Below are 17,756 nucleotides of genomic sequence, written 5' to 3'. Positions count from 1 at the left end.
GCCAAAATGAACCCTGGGACCCTACCTGTAGATATGCAGGGTCAGACAGTGGGCCTGCCAGCGCACCGAAGAAGAATTGGACTCTAACAGGAAACAACGCAGGAACTGAACCAAGGTCTCCTTATCTGCAAATTTGTTCAGCTGGTTCACCAGAGCTGTGCACAGCTGGTCCTCCTGGCTGCCTGAGCTCTCACCTGCAAAATCAGGGGAGGACTGAGGACTGGAAAGCAGGAAATGTGCTCTAGGGTCTCAAAGCTGTTACTACCAGATGGAGACGGAGGCAGTTCAGTCCATTTCTAAGAGTTTCAACTAAATGATTTTAATTTGAAAACAACTTTAACTTGTTTACTGGAGAACAAAAGGCCAGCCCCATATGAGACCAGCAATAATACTGCTACCAAAAAAGCACAGGACGAAGTGCCGACACAGGCCTGGCCCTGAGCACACATACAGCTACCCTAGAGGGGGGAATCTCCTTTCAGGGGTTTGCTCCCTGAAACAGCTGTCTGAAGAATTAACTGGGAGAATGTAAACCGCCTGCACTGCTCTCCACCCTTAATCACCCATCCCAGGACTCCACAGACCATGAGAAACAGTAAAACAGAAAGGCTTTTGCCTTCCTGATAGTAAGAAATCAGCCAAAACACTTCCATGTGTAGAGATTTAACAGTTTACCAGGCATGTTTACAAGCATCATTTGAGGCTCACAACCTCTCCACAAGGCAGGTGTCCTGTATTACTTCATGGGAAAACTTGGGTTACTAAAAATGTTTAGTGCACTCTCACCTTTCTTTGGTATGGGAATCCACATGATCAAGGTGTAATTGACAATGGAACCAAAACTAGATACTGGACAGCCTCTGAGCTGTCAGGTCCTAGTAAATAGGGATAAAAGCCCTTTCCAAGGAGGACCATAAACCATGTGCTCCAAGAAATCAGAACACATTGCCCTGGTCACCAAGGTAAGAGAGTAACGTTTACCCTCTTTCTCCTTTTCCTTTTCTTCTTTCTTGCTTTTCTTTGTAGACGACTTGGACTGTGTCGTGGCCTGACCAGAACTGGCAGCCACAGGGGCTGTGGAAGAGGAGGCACTCGAGGAGCCCGCCGAGGCTGCCAGCGCGGCAAGGACTTTGCTGCCACACAGGGCACAGGAGAGCAGCTGCAGCAGTACTGGGGACACCCCCTCATCCACCAGGAAGCTGACTTGGAGGAGGAAGTACAGGACGGCTGCAGGCAGAGGAGACGGGTCTCAGCTCAGAGACAAATGTGCTGGACAGAGGTGCTGCAGGGGCCACATCAGCACATGCTGGGACTGCCCCCACCCCACCAGCTGGCGTTCTGAATCTTCTCTACCAGATGCTGCCCAGAATTCACACCTTGTGCACAAATAACCTAGTAAATGTCCTGACAGCTACCTAGCCCCACTTCTTTCAATAAGACGATTCTCTAACTCCACAGGCTCCTCTTTAGCTGTAGCTCCACAAACTGGAGGTCAGCTACTCCTACTGTGCCCCCCTAGTACCCCCAATTTTGCATCTGACCCTTATCAATCTCAAGTTTTGACTGGTCTTCTTAGCTAGGCAGAGTTCTAGCTATGTGTCTTGTTCACAGCCCTATCCCTGGCATCCAGTTCAGTGCTTGGCACAGGGCAGGCTTCAATAAGTAGTTCTCAAAGGGATGAACAAATAGGCACTGAAAGGAGCTGCCCTGCTTACAATCGTCTTTGATGCAGAATTTCTGCCAGTTGACGGTTCGCTGGGCAGCAATCTCTGCACAAGCCTTCAGGTGCTCCATCTGAAAGGGAAACCAATTGCCAGAATGAGTAAGCCCACCAATTGGCCTGTGCCATACCAAACATGCTCTCCCTTGAGGGTGATCCTGTGCCCCGGTGAGCCACCACACAAATACCCTTTGTTTTCAGGGACCCTTCACACCACTCATTAACACAGCAGGAAAGATAGGCCATGATGGGAAACTATGATCCAGTTTCCCTTTTTTTCTTTTCTTCCTACCCTCCCAGTTTACTTTTCTCTTGTTGAAAAAACAACTGTAAGGACAAGAGTTTTAGAGTATACGTGATACCAAAGATATTCTCATCTAGAGGCTCCCATGCAATATATTCAGTTCGATCCCCAAAATCTGAACATCTTCAGGCACATCATTTCTTTAGTATTCAAGGACAAAAATCAGAGATTTGCAAATTCCAGGTTGATCCTATCCTATCCATATGAGCCAATGACACAGGAATAAGCCCAAGCTACTCCTCCTCATGATGGAACCACTACCAAGTGGAGTGGGGATGGTGAGGGGGTTATCTCAGATCTTGAAGCCAACCACACTTAATATACATGTGATGCTTTAATATACATGTGATGGATCCACCCTGAACTCAACTGTGGCTGCTGACATTCTCTGAGTACATAAAAGCCCTATACCAATCCATCCTATTGCCTACCTGACTCTCATCACAAGCCCTCTCCCTATCCCACCATACCCCTCACCCCTCATACCAGGCTGATGAGTGTGTCATACTGCAAGGCAGAGCCTGAGCTGGCTGTAACCACACTTGCCCGGAGGAATATCCCTTGTTCCTCCAGCAGCTTCTTGATCCCACGCACGTGGGAGTCCAGGGTGTGCAAATCCCGGAGCTGGCGATACTTTTCCTTTGACCCACAGATGAAGAGCAGAAGTTTGCGGACTTGACGACGCACAAAGGGAGTTTGCTGGATCATCAGGTACTTGAGAAGAAAGGCAACACAAAGAATTAAGGGCTTAGGAAGTGTACCACCAGTGGCTCCCTGGGCTTTCATGAACTGTTAGTGAAAAGTGGTAAGAAACACACACCAAGCTATTTCCTCATGGCCAAGCTAGCCTCCAGTGAACTTCAGTATTCCTGACATGGGCATGAGAAAGCTGTCAAAGAGGGAGAAACAGTAATATTCCTGCTCTCTTACTGGGAAGGTTCTGGAATCTACAGGGAAGCTAGCCTCTGCTCCAGCATACCCAGAGTGAAATGGTCAGGAAAACATACTCAGAATCTCTCTTTCAGGTTAAAGAGGTGGAGAAGAGGTTGAGTTGTTCCATCCATATAACCTGAAATGGTCACCGCGGGTATGCTAATAGCCTATTCTTCCCAGAGTTAATCTCAAACTTGCTGTGATGGCAGCTAATCTTAAGCTCGCATCCCTCAGCTGCCTCTAACCCCACCCATCACACGCTGCTCTGCAATAGCCAGTCCAGAAGTGTACTAACTATGCTTCTCTGACAGCTGGCTCCCCCTCAAGTCCTGCCAATAGGGAACAAAAACAGGCATGAGAGGGTACAAGGAAAAACCATTAGCTCCTTCCTGTCTGCCTGCTATCCTGGTAGCAGCCCTTCGCTCTGGCAGCCTCCATCAGCTCTTTGGTGTTTAAGGACAAACCATCCACAATTGGTTCTAATCATCAGCATCTTCCCGTACTTCCAGAATCAACTGCATCATGTCCTCTCAGAGCTCCTGGGATACCAGCTACAGCACCCCTCCTCAGGCCCACCAGGCCGACTCCACTTCAGACACAGGGCTTCTGATGCCTGCTGCCTACAGTTACTGTTTCTCTGTTCACTGTGGGGTTTTTTTTTTTTTTTGGTTCTTCAATGACCGTTCAACCAGTTCCCTGTGTTAAAATCTCTGTAGTTTAGTCTATTTTCTGTTTCCAGACAGAGTCCCAAATTATTAAACCCATCCCTTACCATCATGGCAAAAAAAGTTATATACACAGAATCAGAAACTAAAGCTATAGCTTGTTTTGACATCCACCTTCCATGGTTTCACCATTCAGCACACCTGGGAAAAGACCTAAACAGTGTGAGGGGTGCTACTGGGGGAAACACTTCTGCCGGTGAGGACGGAAGGAGGCCATAAAGGCTGTCAGAGCCAGGGTGTCTAGGTGGCTCAGTCGGTTAAACTTCTGCCTTTGGCTCAGGTCATGATCCTGGGTCCTGGGATCGAGCTCTGCATCAGGCTCCCTGCTCAGTGGGAAGTCTGACTCTCTGGCTCCTTCTGCCTCTCCCCCTGACATGCACATGCATGCGCTCGCTCTCAAATAAATAAATTTTTTTTAAAAAAGGCTGTCACAGGGTCACAGGGCAGCCCAGTGGCTCAGCGGTTTAGTGCCACCTTCAGCCCAGGGCGTGATCCTGGAGACCCAAGGTCGAATCCCATGTCAGGCTCCCTGCATGGAGTCTGCCCCTCTCTCTTTCTCTCTCTCTCTACCTCTATCTGTGTGTGTGTGTTCTCATGAATAAATAAATAAAATCTTAAAAAAAAAAAAAGCTGTCACAACTGATGTGTTCTTTCCTCCCCACTGCCTGGGCCTTCACTTACCTCTGAGAGAAAGTAAAACCATGAATGATCAAAGACAGGAGGCGGGATTCTAGAGTTGGTATCGGCAATCTTCTTGATTTGGTAAGGAAGCCTCAGGACCATCTCTGTGAGAAGCTGAGTGTAGGCCTCAAACACATCAGCAGCATGACCCTGTGGGAAGAACATCTGCGTAAGAACCTGCGACGGACAATTGTCCACAGCCACAGTTTGGAAAAGGGCTGGTTTACTGCTCATTAGGCATAGCTTATATTGGAGCTGGTAAACAGTACCTTCCAAAGCTGGGGCCATCACGGCCTGACAGCTTGGTTTAAAACTAGCAAGGACCCAGGGCTCCAGGGGACACAGATCTCACTTGTCCTCAAAGTTCCAAAATTTCACACTGTGGACTTTGCACTGATTATACTCTGCTTACACGAAAATTAAACTTCTAATGGGAAAAAATGGGGAAAACAGTGGTGGTGGAGGATTTCTGACTTTCTCTGAGAGATGCACGGTCTATTCCCTAGAACCAAAACCTTCTAGGATAAGAGACAATTAAATAAACCAGAAAAGGGGGACCTGGGTGGCTCAGTTGGTTAAGCAACCAATTCTTGGTTTGGGCTCAGGTCATGATCTCAGGGTTCTGGGATGGAGCTCTGCCTCGGGCTCTGTGCTCAGAGGGGAGTCTCCTTGAAGATTCTCTCTCCCTCTTCCTGTGCCCCTCCCCTCACCTGCATGCATGACCCTACACCGCACACGCTCTCTCTCTTTCTGAAATAAATAAGTCTTTTAAAAATAAATAAATGAATCAGGGTGGCTAGGATCACTTAAGTGGCAGTTGTCCTGCAGGCTGCATGGTTCTGGAAAGAGCCTGCAAGAGTTTGGGGCACAATGTGTCTCATATATTGAATCGCCAGTTACTCAAGTCTTTGCCAAGCACTGGGGGTGCAAACAAGGGGAAGCTTCCACATGTGTGCACAGGGCTCTCTGGGGACCTGGGGAAAAGCCATTTTGACCCCACTTGTAGGAAGGGCATTTTGGGGAGGGTTTTCCCAAGATCCAGTGCGTGAGCTGGGTCTTAAAGGACTAGCAATTAGCTTAGAGGGGAAGAAGTGATACAGAGGGAGAGAAATTCAGGAGAACAGAAAGCAAGAAGGCAACATGCCACATCTGGGGAAAAGCACAGGATAGGGGGCTGCGTGCTACTGGGGTGCTGTAGTAACACAGCTAGAGAAAGTAGATGGCTGGGTCCTCAAAAGAACTTTTTGACCCCAAATTCACTGAAAACCAAGAAAGGGTTAAAAGAGTAGAAGGACATGATGTGATTCACATTTTACACCTGTTATATACCCTGTCTTAGTAAAACCAGTTGGGAGTGTGCAGTGAGGAACATAGCTCGAGCCACCCCCAAATGCAAATGTGCAGAAGTGGCGGTGATGACTAACCCAGACCGGACCGGCAGGCGCCTAGCACTGGGCTTTACTATGTCACAGCACAACAACCCCACACAGGAGACCCCATGTGGAGTCTCATTTTCCAGGTATGAACCTGAGGCATGCAAAAGCTACACATAACTTGTCTGAGCTTCATGGCTAGAAAGTGGGAATGCCTGTTCTCAAACTCACCTGATCAGAAAGCCCATCTTCTATTTTTTTTTCCTTTTTTTAAGATTCTATTTATTTACTCCTGAGAGACACAGAAAAAGAGACAAAGATACCAGGGAGAGGGAGGAGAAGCAAGCTCCATGCAAGGAGTCTGATGTGGGACATGATCCTGGGAATCCAGGGTCACTCCCTGAGCCATAGGCAGATGCTCAACCGCTAAGCCACCCAGGCATCCCAGAAAGCCCATCTTCTAAACCAACTCCCTACTAAAGGGCCTCTGACACCAGCAGGGGGAGTCCCCCCCTCACCCCCCACACAGACATGATCCACCTCTGACATTACCCCGTGCCTTCTCACCTTTTTCTTTCCTTTTTTTTTTTTTTTAAAGATTTTATTTATTTATTCATGATAGAGAGACAGAGAGACAGAGAGACAGAGAGAGAGGCAGAGACACAGGCAGAGGGAGAAGCAGGCTCCATGCAGGGAGCCCGATGTGGGACTCGACCCCGGGTCTCCAGGATCGTGCCCCGGGCCAAAGGCAGGTGCTAAACTGCTGAGCCACCCAGGGATCCCTCTCACCTTTTTCTAATGAGCTTATTAATGTCAAAGGACAGGCCTGTCTGATTTCATTCAGTTCCACTTTACAAAGTGATAGGACTCTGAACCCCAGTAGGTTGGAAGAAGTGGTCATCCACTAAACTGCCCTGAAAGCAAAGTCCCCCAGGGCACACAGTCTGCCTCTTGCAACTCCTTGTCCTTGAATCCTTCACTGTACTCATGGAGAGTGAAGAGAATGCTCTGGAGGAAGGCAGGAGCAGTCCTCTGTTCAGGGAAAGGCCTCACCTTCACATACTGGCGGAGGAAGAACGGGCTCATGTCGGGTGGGGACGAAGTTGTGTGTGGTTTCAGCAACTGGCTAGTAGCCACCGGCTCCTCATCATTCTGCTGGCTCTTCCAGTATTCTAGCAGGGATTTGAGCACATGCAGGCAGTAGTCCACGGCGCCAGAGCTCAGCAGGGCCGCTGCTGTGGCGCTGGAGATGAGGGAAGATGACTGGGGGCAACAGGGAGGGGGTCAGACCGGCTTATAAGAGAACTGGGCAAGGGTGGGGGATAGAACTGGTGCCAGCCTCAGAGTGGGCTGTTGGGGGGAGTGAGTCTGTCTCCTGAGTTAGAAGTCTCCCCACTAACTCAAACACTCCCCACAAACTCTCTCCAATAAAGGCATGGTAAGAGCTGGTCAAAACCAGTCCCCAGCTCTACTCATCATCACACACGTGCTAGAGGCCAAGGGAACAAGGACTGGATAACCCTTCTCCCGGGAGGGGCAGGTTGTCTTCTTCCCTTAGGCAATTAGAAAAGAAGCCCATTTCAAGAAAGAGAGGGAAAACTTTCCACTATAAGCACCTTTCAGCACCCCACCCTCCCCATAGGGGCTCTCTCCCAGCAAACTGGCTTCTAAAGGAGATGGGGTAAGTGATCACACGAATAAAAAAGCAGGAGAAAAGCCACTGTAAATAAAACCATTAGGAGAGCCTTGCAAATCCCAGCAAACCCCACAGCTCATAAGCTCATTAAGATCGGATGCAGTTCAGTCTCCGTTTCTACCTTCTCTGCTTTGTGTTAATCTCCTTTCCACCACACACACCCTGCTTTCTCTCTGCTTTATTACCATACCTTATAGCAACACACAGTAGGGGAATCCTCTTAGCCACCCTGCGACCTTGCAGAACAGTCCCCACCTTTCAATAATAGAACTTCCAAAAACCCTGTAACCCTTCCATTGGAGGAACTGCTGGCAAAGATCAGGGCTTGGAAGAGATTCTGAAAAAGGTGGCAGCTCTGCTCTTAAAGAGGTGACAGCTTAGAATCCTTTTCCTCTAGAGTGACAACAGCATATTCTAACTATCACCTCTGCCCCTCAGCCCTAGCACCAACCAGACAAGCCTCTTACCTTCCCCACACCCCTGTGCTCAAAGTGATAGTACCTCACATATAGAAGACTTGGATCCGGATTTGGTCCGGGACATGAAGACACTCAGGAGTCTCATTACTACCAGATGGACTTCATTCAAGGCACTGCGCTCATTCTTCCTGGAGACGTCCTGAAGAAAGGAACAGAGCCCAGGAGCCCATGCTTACTTTAAGCTTGAGGCATCCTCTTAACAAGGTTCCCTTCAGCCTATCACCACTAACTGTTCCTCACATGAAATCAGAGTCAAAATGGGTGCCAACGCCTCCATGGAATACATCTGGATTACCTAGAGTCCAACACGCTTAAAAAGCTGTATTAAGATACAAACAACCAATTTACTGTTTTCAGCTTGGGGAGCTACAAAAGGTCTGTAGAGGCAGGGACTTGGTCCGTTCCTCATTTACGTCTAGATCTAACAGGAAATCTAGGCCAAAACAGGCACTGCCAACATTTTTGTTGAACCAACAGAACTGGAGCCCTTAGTGGGTGGTTACTCTGAAATGATATGAAGTCCCTCTAAGAGAAGGATGACAAACCATGAACAGACATCAGTCTCTCTCACATGGCCGGACTCACCAGTCTTACCTTTTTGTCCATGCCCAGTTCAGCAATCAGCTGGGAGAGCAGGTTGTCCAGGGCCCCCTTGTCTTTCTCATCTTCTCCATCCAGGTCTGTAGTGAGCATCAGGATGACCTGGAAGTCAAGAGAGAGGTGTAACATGAGCACCAGGACCCTAAAAACAACTCTAAAGGCAGGGGGGTTCAGAAGAAATCCCAATCTTCCTGACTGCCCTGTCAACAGTAACTGTAATCCATGAAAAGGTCCTAAATCCAAAGTTTAAGTGTCCAGAGTCAGAAAAAGAGTCCAATTTTGGTATATGCCATATGTAGCATCACAAAAATGTTTTGCAAAGAGTGTGCAAAACAAATTGACTAAACTACATTATAACCAACCAAGGTGGCTTGACAAGGGCAGTGTGTTATGCTCAAAAGTAAAGAATTTTCTGCCTAAGAGGAAGGCAGCTAGTAAGAGAATACTACCAGACCACATTCCAACACTGTGTTAATAAAGTCTCACTACACACTAAGAATCTCTGGGGCGGACATCTGCTCCCAACTCTGTCAATAACTAGCTGGATGACTGCAGACATCTTTTTAAATTCTCTGAACCTTGGCCTTTTCACCTAGAGAGTTAAGGGCTAGAACTTACAATTCAAAATTGCATTCAATTACTCTATAACCTAACACCAAACAAAGCCTTACAGAGCTTCTAAAGGAGAGACGTGAACATGCTGAAGGATGGTCCAACCATAATGTGACAGACCCAGGGGAACTGTGGGATACCTGCATGTACGGGATGGCCCGGACACCTCCAACATTTCGTAACTGGGGCAAGGTTTGCAGTAGTCTCTCCAACAGCATCAGACGGACCATGTGCAGCCTAAAAGGCCAAGGAAAATACATGAGATGTGAGCTAGTTCACAACCACTAACCAGCTGGATATAGTTCTTTCCTCCTGCCACTAAAGTAAACAAGGAGTCTACTGCTTAGGAATAATCCTACCATTAGCAACACGTTCAGAAATACCTATTTGGTATACCACCAACACAGAAGGAGAAATCTCACTCTGTTAAAAGGAGCACACTATTCCAAAATACAACTGATGGCCCTGAAAACTTGATACAGGAAAAGTTAAAAATATTTTTCAAGCAATCAGCCCTAGTTGTTCTCAGTAGCAAAACCAAACCTTCAGTAGTACGCTCTATAGCTTTTTCCAACACATGGTGCAATTCTGCCTCCAAGCATTATCTTTTGGGATCCTTCCAACTACAAAGCCTACATCGTCCGGTTGCACAGTGACCCAGCCCTTCCTTTTTTCCTGCTTCCCGGAAGGACCAGCACTGCTTTACACCCTCTCAACTTGCCTACCTACCTTTCCTTTTTCTTAGTAGAAAATTCAATTTCAACACCACCCTTTCCACACTGGACCATGACTTCTCCCATGTATTCAGTTGGGCACTAACTAGCCTTCTTCATCTAAAGATACACAGCTGGGCTTTTCTACTAAATGTGTGCTTCTGGATCTCTAGTGAACATACTGATTCAAGAGAGGACCAAAATGATAATTCATTAGGGTCTTGCTAACAATCTGGTTGGCAATCTCACCTAACACACAATCTTACACAGATGAAGAGCTCATTTACTCAATGGCTTCACTCTCATAGTTTGTTTTTGCTTCATTTAACTTTACAGGCTGTATAAAATAAACCACAATACCTACACATGCATAAAAAAGTGATTTTCATGTATTAACATATCTTAGGAGATATCCAAAATATTTTCAAAATAATAAAAGCTTGAATCAAAGTATGGGGTCTTACTTGAATGATAAAAGACCATGATTCCAAAAATAACTCAAAGGAATGAGCTAATAACAGTCCCTCAGAATACAGTCACACATAAAAGCTCACACACACATCCGGAGAATAAAGCAAGCTGTATGGGTACCACAAACAAGAACAGCTCAGGAATGTATAAGATATAACAAAGAAGTAATAGAATAGTAGCAGTTCAAATTTAGCAGGTCAGTTTATACTTGCAGAATAAAACATAGCAAGCATTGAGGTGGATGAAAATCTTCAGATTGGCAGGATATACTTGTGAATACACATATATAAAAGAAAAAATCAACAAAATGCAAAGAATGTGGACCTGGACCAAGACATTGCCAGACTGTTGGCTTTTTAAACTCTTAGATAATACTCTTAAAAAATCTGACCAAAAAAAAAAAAAAAAAAAAATCTGACAAAAAAATTAACCTTATACCAAAAATTGCAATTTCCTTTTCTTTAGTGACTTCAAATAAAAACAAGTTAATTATATTATTTAAAACAAGTCATTCAATAATTGTTCAATTAACTTATCCCTGGGAAAAAAAGTTAACTTAAAACCACTTTAGAGACTTCTATTACTAATAGTTAAGTTACCTAAAATGGTCCTCCTAAAAAAAAGAACATCCTTTTTTCTTTTCTTAAAGATTTATTTATTTGTTCATGAGAAACACAGAGAGAGACAGAGACACACATAGAGGGTGAAGCAGGCTCCCTCCCCATGGGGAGCCCACTGTGGGACTTGATCCAGGGACCCCAGGATCACGACCTGAGCCAAAGGCAGACATTCAACCACTGAGCTACCCAGGCATCCCAAGAACATCATTTTAGAAGCAATGCTGAATCTCAAAAAACTTGAAAGGACTGAAATCACTTAGTATGTTCCCCAACCATACTAAATTAAACTATAAATTAGTAACAAAAATAATTTAAAAATCCTCAAAAGTTTGGAAATTTAACAACATACTTCTAAATATCCCAGTGGCTAAAGATGGAAGCTTACAACAGAATTTAGAAACATTCTGAACTGAACAGCAATAAAAATACAACACCTCAAAATATGTGGGGCCCCAGCCAAAGCAGAGTTTAAAGGGAAGTGCAGAGAGAAATATTTAGCTTCAAATATGCATTTAAAATGAAAGGTTTAAAATAATCTAAGCTTCCATCTTCTTAAGCTAAAAAAAGAAAAAATTAAACCCCCAAAATAAGGTACTATAAAAGCTTAGAAAGCACAGAAAGGAATATTAAGAATAGAAATAAAACAGAAAGCAGGCATAACACACACAAAAAAATCAAAGCTAAAGGTTCTCTTTTTTTATAGATTTTACTTATTCGGGATCCCTGGGTGGCGCAGCGGTTTGGTGCCTGCCTTTGGCCCAGGGCGCGATCCTGGAGACCCGGGATCGAGTCCCACGTCGGGCTCCCGGTGCATGGAGCCTGCTTCTCCCTCTGCCTATGTCTCTGCCTCTCTCTCTCTCTCTCTCTCTCTCTCTCTCTCTCTGTGTGTGTGACTAACATAAATAAATTAAAAAAATTAAAAAAAAAAAAAGATTTTACTTATTCATGACAGACAGTCATGCAGGGAGCCACCTAAAAGTTCCTTATAAAGTTGGCAGCTCCAAGCAAAACTGACTTTTGAATAGAGAACAAACATGTAAGTTACCATCAGAAATGAAAAATAGATGTATCACTACAGACCCTAAAGACGTTAAAAGGATGATTTTTTTTTTAAAAAAAGGTAATGGGGGCTCCTGGGTGGCTCTATCGAATAACCATCTGATTCCTGAATTTAGCTTAGGTCATGATCTCAGGGTCTGGGATCAAGCCCTGAATTGTGCTCTGTGCTCAGCATGGAGTCTGCTTGAGATCTTTTCTCTCGCTCTGCCCTCTCCTCCAACTTTCACATGCATGCATGCTCTCTAAAATAAATAAATCTTGGGATCCCTGGGTGGCACAGCGGTTTAGCGCCTGCCTTTGGCCCAGGGCGTGATCCTGGAGACACGGGATCGAATCCCACGTCGGGCTCCCGGTGCATGGAGCCTGCTTTTCCCTCTGCCTGTGTCTCTGCCTCTCTCTCTCTCTGTGACTATCATAAATAAATAAAAAAAAAAATTAAAAAAAATAAAATAAAAATAAAAAAATCTTTAAAAAATGGTTATAAGCAACTTTATGCCAATAAAGTTGATAACTTAAATAAAATGAACAAATTCCTCAAAAAGCACAACATATCAAAACTGACACAGGAAGAAGCAGAAATAATTCTGTACCATTTAAAGAATGAATCTGTAATTTTAAATGTTCCCTTAAAGAAAGTCCAGACTCAGATGACTCTGCTGCCAAATTTTTACAAGAGTTTATAGATGAAATAATACCAATTATCACAGAAACTCTTTTTTTCTTCTTGCTTCCAAGAGTTGCACACTTAAGCAACTGAGCCACCCAGGTGCCCCCTATATATTTTTTGATGCTCATATAGATCTTAAAAAGCTATAACTAATTAAGCACAGAGAATTTTTTTTAAAGAAAAAAAAACATTATGAGACATGGAAAAGAGAATATGACGGTAAAACATCTACCTAGAATCCTTAGGAAGAAAAATGACAGAAAGTGAGGCAGAAGCAGTATCTGAGAAGATTAATAGGTAAGAATTTCCTACAATAAAAGACACTAACCCAAACATTCCAGATTCCCAAAGACCACTAAGCAGAACAAATGTAAAGAAATCCATCCTGGGGTACCTGGCTAGCTTAAACTCAAGTCATAATCTTGGGGTCCTGAGATTTATAGTCCCACATCTGGCTCCCTGCTCAGCAGGGAGTCTGCTTCTCCTTCTCCCTCTGTCCACCACCACTCGTATTCTCTCTCAAATAAATAAGGAAGGAAGGAAGGACGGACTCTACCCTAACTATATCTTAAAAACAATGACAAAATAAAGATCTTATAAGCAGCAATAAGGATTCTATTTTCAAAGAAGCAATGGTTGTAATAGTAGATGACTTCTAACTGGCAATAACAGGGGATATCATTTTCAATTTGGGAGGAGAAAAACTATCAGCACAAAACCATATAGCCATCGAAAATATGTCCACAAAATGTTAGCTGAATGAAGACATTTCCAGACTAGGAAAACCTATGATTTTATAAATAGTGGTCCTCCCCTAAAAGAAAATCTAAATGACACACCTCAAGAAGAAATGATCCCAGACAGAAAGTCTGAACATACAAGCAATGCTGAGCACAGAAAGTGGGAAATGTGTGAGTAAATCTGAACATTGACCACATAAACAACAGGAAACATTAACAAACAATCCATTGAAAGCTTCAAAAACCTTTTTGAAAAAGAATTAAAATACACAAAAACAGCTTAATTGGTACGAAGGGGCCAAGTCTTCTAAGGTCCTCTATATCTTGTAGGAAGAAGATGCAGCTGTGAGTTAACTTGAGTTTTGAGTTAAGTTCAACGTACATACTGAAATGATCAGGATAACCACCAGGAGACTAGAAACACTCCACCTTCTGCAACTAATCCATCATCTTAGTCCTGAAATATTCTCCCATAGCCTCTTGACTGCAAATGGCCAAGTCCTAACCTGTTGCTAGTGTGGACATCGCCTTCCCCTTCCCCTTCTCCTTCTCCCTCGGAGCCATCTCCTTCCTGGTGTCCAGTGGTGGTGCTGATGGCGCCAGTGCTTGAGCTGACACTTCCTGGTCCAGCTGGGTGCCCCTCCACTGTGGCATCACCGTAAGCACTGCTCCGGCCAGATACTAGAGGGAAATAGTTAAAAAGGTGGGAATCAAGTCCCCCAGCATGATGGAATCCAATGCACGCTCAAGTCAGTAATAGTTCAGAGATACCTGATAGCTTTAGAGAATTTTTTCTTCTGTGGGCAAAAGAGAATAAATAAGGACTTTCAAGATTCTGGCCCTACAACAGTACGCTAAAAGACTCTCGGGGTAGCCACTCATCCCTGACGGCATATAAGATCCACCTACTAGAACAATCTCTGCTGCTGCTAAATTTCCATCTCCTAACCCAGAGGAAATGTACACTGACTTGGGAATCTAGGAATTGTCAGCTACTCTTAATCCCCTCCATAAAATATTTTTACATCCAATTTTTAACCACAGACTGGTTTACAAGGTCAAACCAAAATTGCACACTTCCTCATTCTAGAGCCCTGCCCTATCAGCAGTAGACTATGAAAATGGCCTATGTTAACAGGACGACTGCCCAAAACAGCTTTCCCCAACAGAGGGGACAAAAGCCACAGTATGATGAACTTCAAGATCATACCATAACTGTTTTGGACTACTCCTGATTCGGGATTAGCATGTCCTTGCTTTCTTCCAGTAAGACACAGTTAAAAGCTCCCTATATAATGTTCAAACATTAACTATGGTGTGCCTAAATTCTTTTCGCTAAACATCTGAAACTCCAGGGTTGAGGTTAAATGAATTCCAGCAGAAGTTCGGAAGCCCTCAAAGCTGCCCTTTGCTGACACCAAAGCTAGGACCCAGGCAGAGATTCCCAGAGCATTCCACCCCTGCCCAAGGAGATCAGGCCCCCCAGCCGCATTACCACTGTGTTCGCCAGCCACCGAGTCCACTGCGCTTCCCCCACTCTCTGAGCCCACACTACCGCCGTGGTCAGCAGGGGAGGTCCGAAGGGTGGAGCCGTCAGTAGCTGCTGTGCTGCCCTCATCGTCCGAGGCTGGAGCTGAGAGAGTAACGAGAGCTGTTACAGGTAAAAACCCCTCCTGGGGGGTGACAGCATCAAACCACATAGCGCAGAGGACACAGTGCAGTTTATATATCCTGTCATCAAAGGAAAAAGGGAAAGATTTGCTTTGCTGGTTCATCACCAACAGGAACAAACACTATACACGGTGCGTAGCAAACGATACTGAGACAGAGGGAAACCCCAGTTCGCTGGGCATTTCCTTCACTGCTACACTATAGTGCAAGGAGACAGCGCAGAGATCCAACGAGAATCTGTGATATGATGGACGCTCAGGTTTCTAGCTAGAATGCCTCAAGGCCACCATTGTCTAGGTGTTACTGACACCTGCTGAGATCAGAAACTACCCATTATCATTCAAAGCGCAGAACTCTGAATTTTAATGAGATTTGTTTTTGCAATCAGTTAATTTGTGCTTCTGGTAGGAAATCACTTATCATGAGCTCTGGAATCAACCTCTGTTCATTTGTTTGTTTGGTCAGGTGGTCCAGAGGGGAGCTCATGGGGAAATTTCACCCCTCCTCAGACGCTAAGAATGAAGCAAGGAAATCCCCCAGAGACAGCCACAGCATCCAGGATCAGGGCTGAGCTGAGACAGGAGGAAAATGCTGGATGAGATACATGGGGGAAGAAAGCCAAGAGAGCCACAGAGCACAGGAGGAACACAATCGGCACACCACAACAGCCACCTCCAAGCCTGAGATGACAGCAGCTAACGAAAACTAAGAAAAGCAACACGCCATGGCAGCAGGTGAGAGGGGACAGCCAATGTCTCCCCTTTCTCTTCTACAGGGTAAAACTCCCAAGAGAAGAGAAAAAAAGGGAGAAAATGAAGAAAGAAATACAGGGGAGCAGCACTCTGGAAAACTCTAAATCAACCCGGACATTCCTCAGTTGATTTTCCAGGGGATTATTCAGGTGTTCCCTCTTCCTCTATTTGGTCCAATTCTCTACTCAGAACATTTTTTTCCCTTATGAGATCAGCAAAGAGATTGAGTGTAAAAAGCAAAATGAGGTCTGAAGAATTCCTATGCATTTTAACTCTCCATGAACCCCCCACTCCGAAGCTCACAGCCCCCTGATGGTGAGCCACGCTGACCTGGAGCAGGACTCAGCTTCTTGCAATTTCACTTTTATTTGTAAATGAAGAGAAAACAGTGAATGGTAGGAGCTCTATCTACTTCTCATTTCCCTTTTCATGTTGTCTAAAACATTTGGATTCTGGTGCAGACCCCTGAAAGCTGTTACTGAAGCCCTACAGCCAACCACCCAGCAAGCCACTCTCTCAGCCTCTCCTTGGGGAACCAGCAGGAGCCAGGCAGCATGCAAAGTGTAAAGAAGCGGAGCCATGAGTGCCTTTGCCGAGCTGCATCACTGTGCCCTCCATACCCATATTTCTAATGCAAAGGCAGAAGCAGGAAGTCCAGAATGGCCTGTCAAAGCAGCTGCCCGTTCCACTCTCACAGCACTGGAAACAAGGCCAGAGGGTCCTGGGGCCCTGAGCCGTGCTCCTTGCTGTGGACAGTTACCTGATGCTGTGGTGTCAGAGAGGGTTCCTGCGTCCAGAGAGGAAGAGCTGGGTGCCTGGCCGGACAGTCCCAGGCTCTGCAGGCCCAGGGCACTGCTGCTGCTGCCTGGGAAACAAGTGGAGAGTGAGCACAGCATTCCCTCCAGACCCCATCCACAGTGCTGCTTTGGTCACCTGCTGCCCTCGAGAGTCTAAACTCACCAGCGTGTGACCCCCTCTGGCCTAGAGGAAGTTAAATCAACAGCCACCGCTGTCTACCCGAATTCGGTTACAGACAGAGTGGAAGGCTTCCTTTGGCTCAAGCAGGACACAGGCCGGAGAAACCTAACAGATTTGGAAGGAAATAATCCCAAAGACCAAACTAACAGAAATGAGGAGATTGACACTCAGACGGCAAATCCCACCATGCCCCTCTCACTCTCCACCTGTGTCTCTGAACAGCTCTCACCCAGATCAACCTCTCCCCAAATCTGGGGACAAGCTAAGTCAGCTGGATATCAGTAACTGCCAAACCCTCTCTGCTGTGCAAGGCCACCGGGCGGCTCTGTTCCTGGCATTGCCTTCTACCTTGCTGGTCCTGCTGCAGGCTCAGGGCAATGGCTAGTTCAACCATGGTCTCGTCATCTGCATCAGGTGGGATGTCCAGCATGGGGGGGAAGCCCTCTGCACCTGCCAGCAGGGCCTCCAGGGGAGAGGGGTTGCCATTGTTGACATTTTCAGCTGTCTCCAGCACCATCGACTCAGACTGCAGAGAGAAAGCTCTGTCAGTTTCCCATGGTAAATGGCAGCTTTTTCAAGTCCACAAAAGAGCCGGAAGAGAATCTTCCTCCCCTTTCCTGCTGCCAGAGACTCACCACCATCTCAAAATCTCCATGGTCCACCTCACTCTGTTCCTGGCTTTCCTGACGGATATGACCACCATTCGGAATCCCTGATGACTGCATCTTGTCGTCTGCATCATCATCGTCATCATCATCCTTGTCTCCTAAGTCAGAGAAACCCCAGTCACCTGAAGGTGCCTATTCTTTCCTCCCTCAGCATGTGGTGCAGTAAGTCACAAAGCAACATAAACCCAAGCCAAGCTACCAGAGAGAGCCCTGTGCTTTAGAGGGTCATCCCAGCCTTATCTTCCCTATTCCTGGACCCGGCGGGATCTGGGAAGATGGCTCTGGCATTGACAG

General features: G+C 45.8%; 1 protein-coding gene across 5 annotated transcripts in view; it reads right to left on the bottom strand.

Moving 5' to 3' along the window:
• Window positions 1–17,756, bottom strand: part of UBR4 (ubiquitin protein ligase E3 component n-recognin 4) — a 132,493-nt gene that overhangs the window by 45,603 nt on the left and 69,134 nt on the right. For 3 of the 5 annotated variants that reach the window (XM_077899395.1, XM_077899396.1, XM_077899398.1), the window contains 14 exons: window positions 17,430–17,560; window positions 17,143–17,320; window positions 16,577–16,681; window positions 14,889–15,026; window positions 13,900–14,074; window positions 9,264–9,360; window positions 8,506–8,613; window positions 7,934–8,050; window positions 6,790–6,999; window positions 4,364–4,513; window positions 2,511–2,738; window positions 1,716–1,794; window positions 982–1,227; window positions 26–194 (listed from right to left, as the gene is read on the bottom strand). In XM_077899395.1, coding sequence (XP_077755521.1) covers window positions 26–194; window positions 982–1,227; window positions 1,716–1,794; window positions 2,511–2,738; window positions 4,364–4,513; window positions 6,790–6,999; window positions 7,934–8,050; window positions 8,506–8,613; window positions 9,264–9,360; window positions 13,900–14,074; window positions 14,889–15,026; window positions 16,577–16,681; window positions 17,143–17,320; window positions 17,430–17,560 — 2,131 coding nt within the window. The remainder of the gene's footprint in view (window positions 1–25; window positions 195–981; window positions 1,228–1,715; window positions 1,795–2,510; window positions 2,739–4,363; window positions 4,514–6,789; window positions 7,000–7,933; window positions 8,051–8,505; window positions 8,614–9,263; window positions 9,361–13,899; window positions 14,075–14,888; window positions 15,027–16,576; window positions 16,682–17,142; window positions 17,321–17,429; window positions 17,561–17,756) is intronic. The other 2 variants (XM_077899397.1, XM_077899399.1) reach the window with 2 other exon arrangements.

This window comes from Canis aureus, chromosome 5, assembly GCF_053574225.1.
Source record: "Canis aureus isolate CA01 chromosome 5, VMU_Caureus_v.1.0, whole genome shotgun sequence".
Taxonomy (NCBI): Eukaryota; Metazoa; Chordata; class Mammalia; order Carnivora; family Canidae; genus Canis; species Canis aureus.
This window is presented reverse-complemented; position numbering and strand designations above follow the sequence as displayed.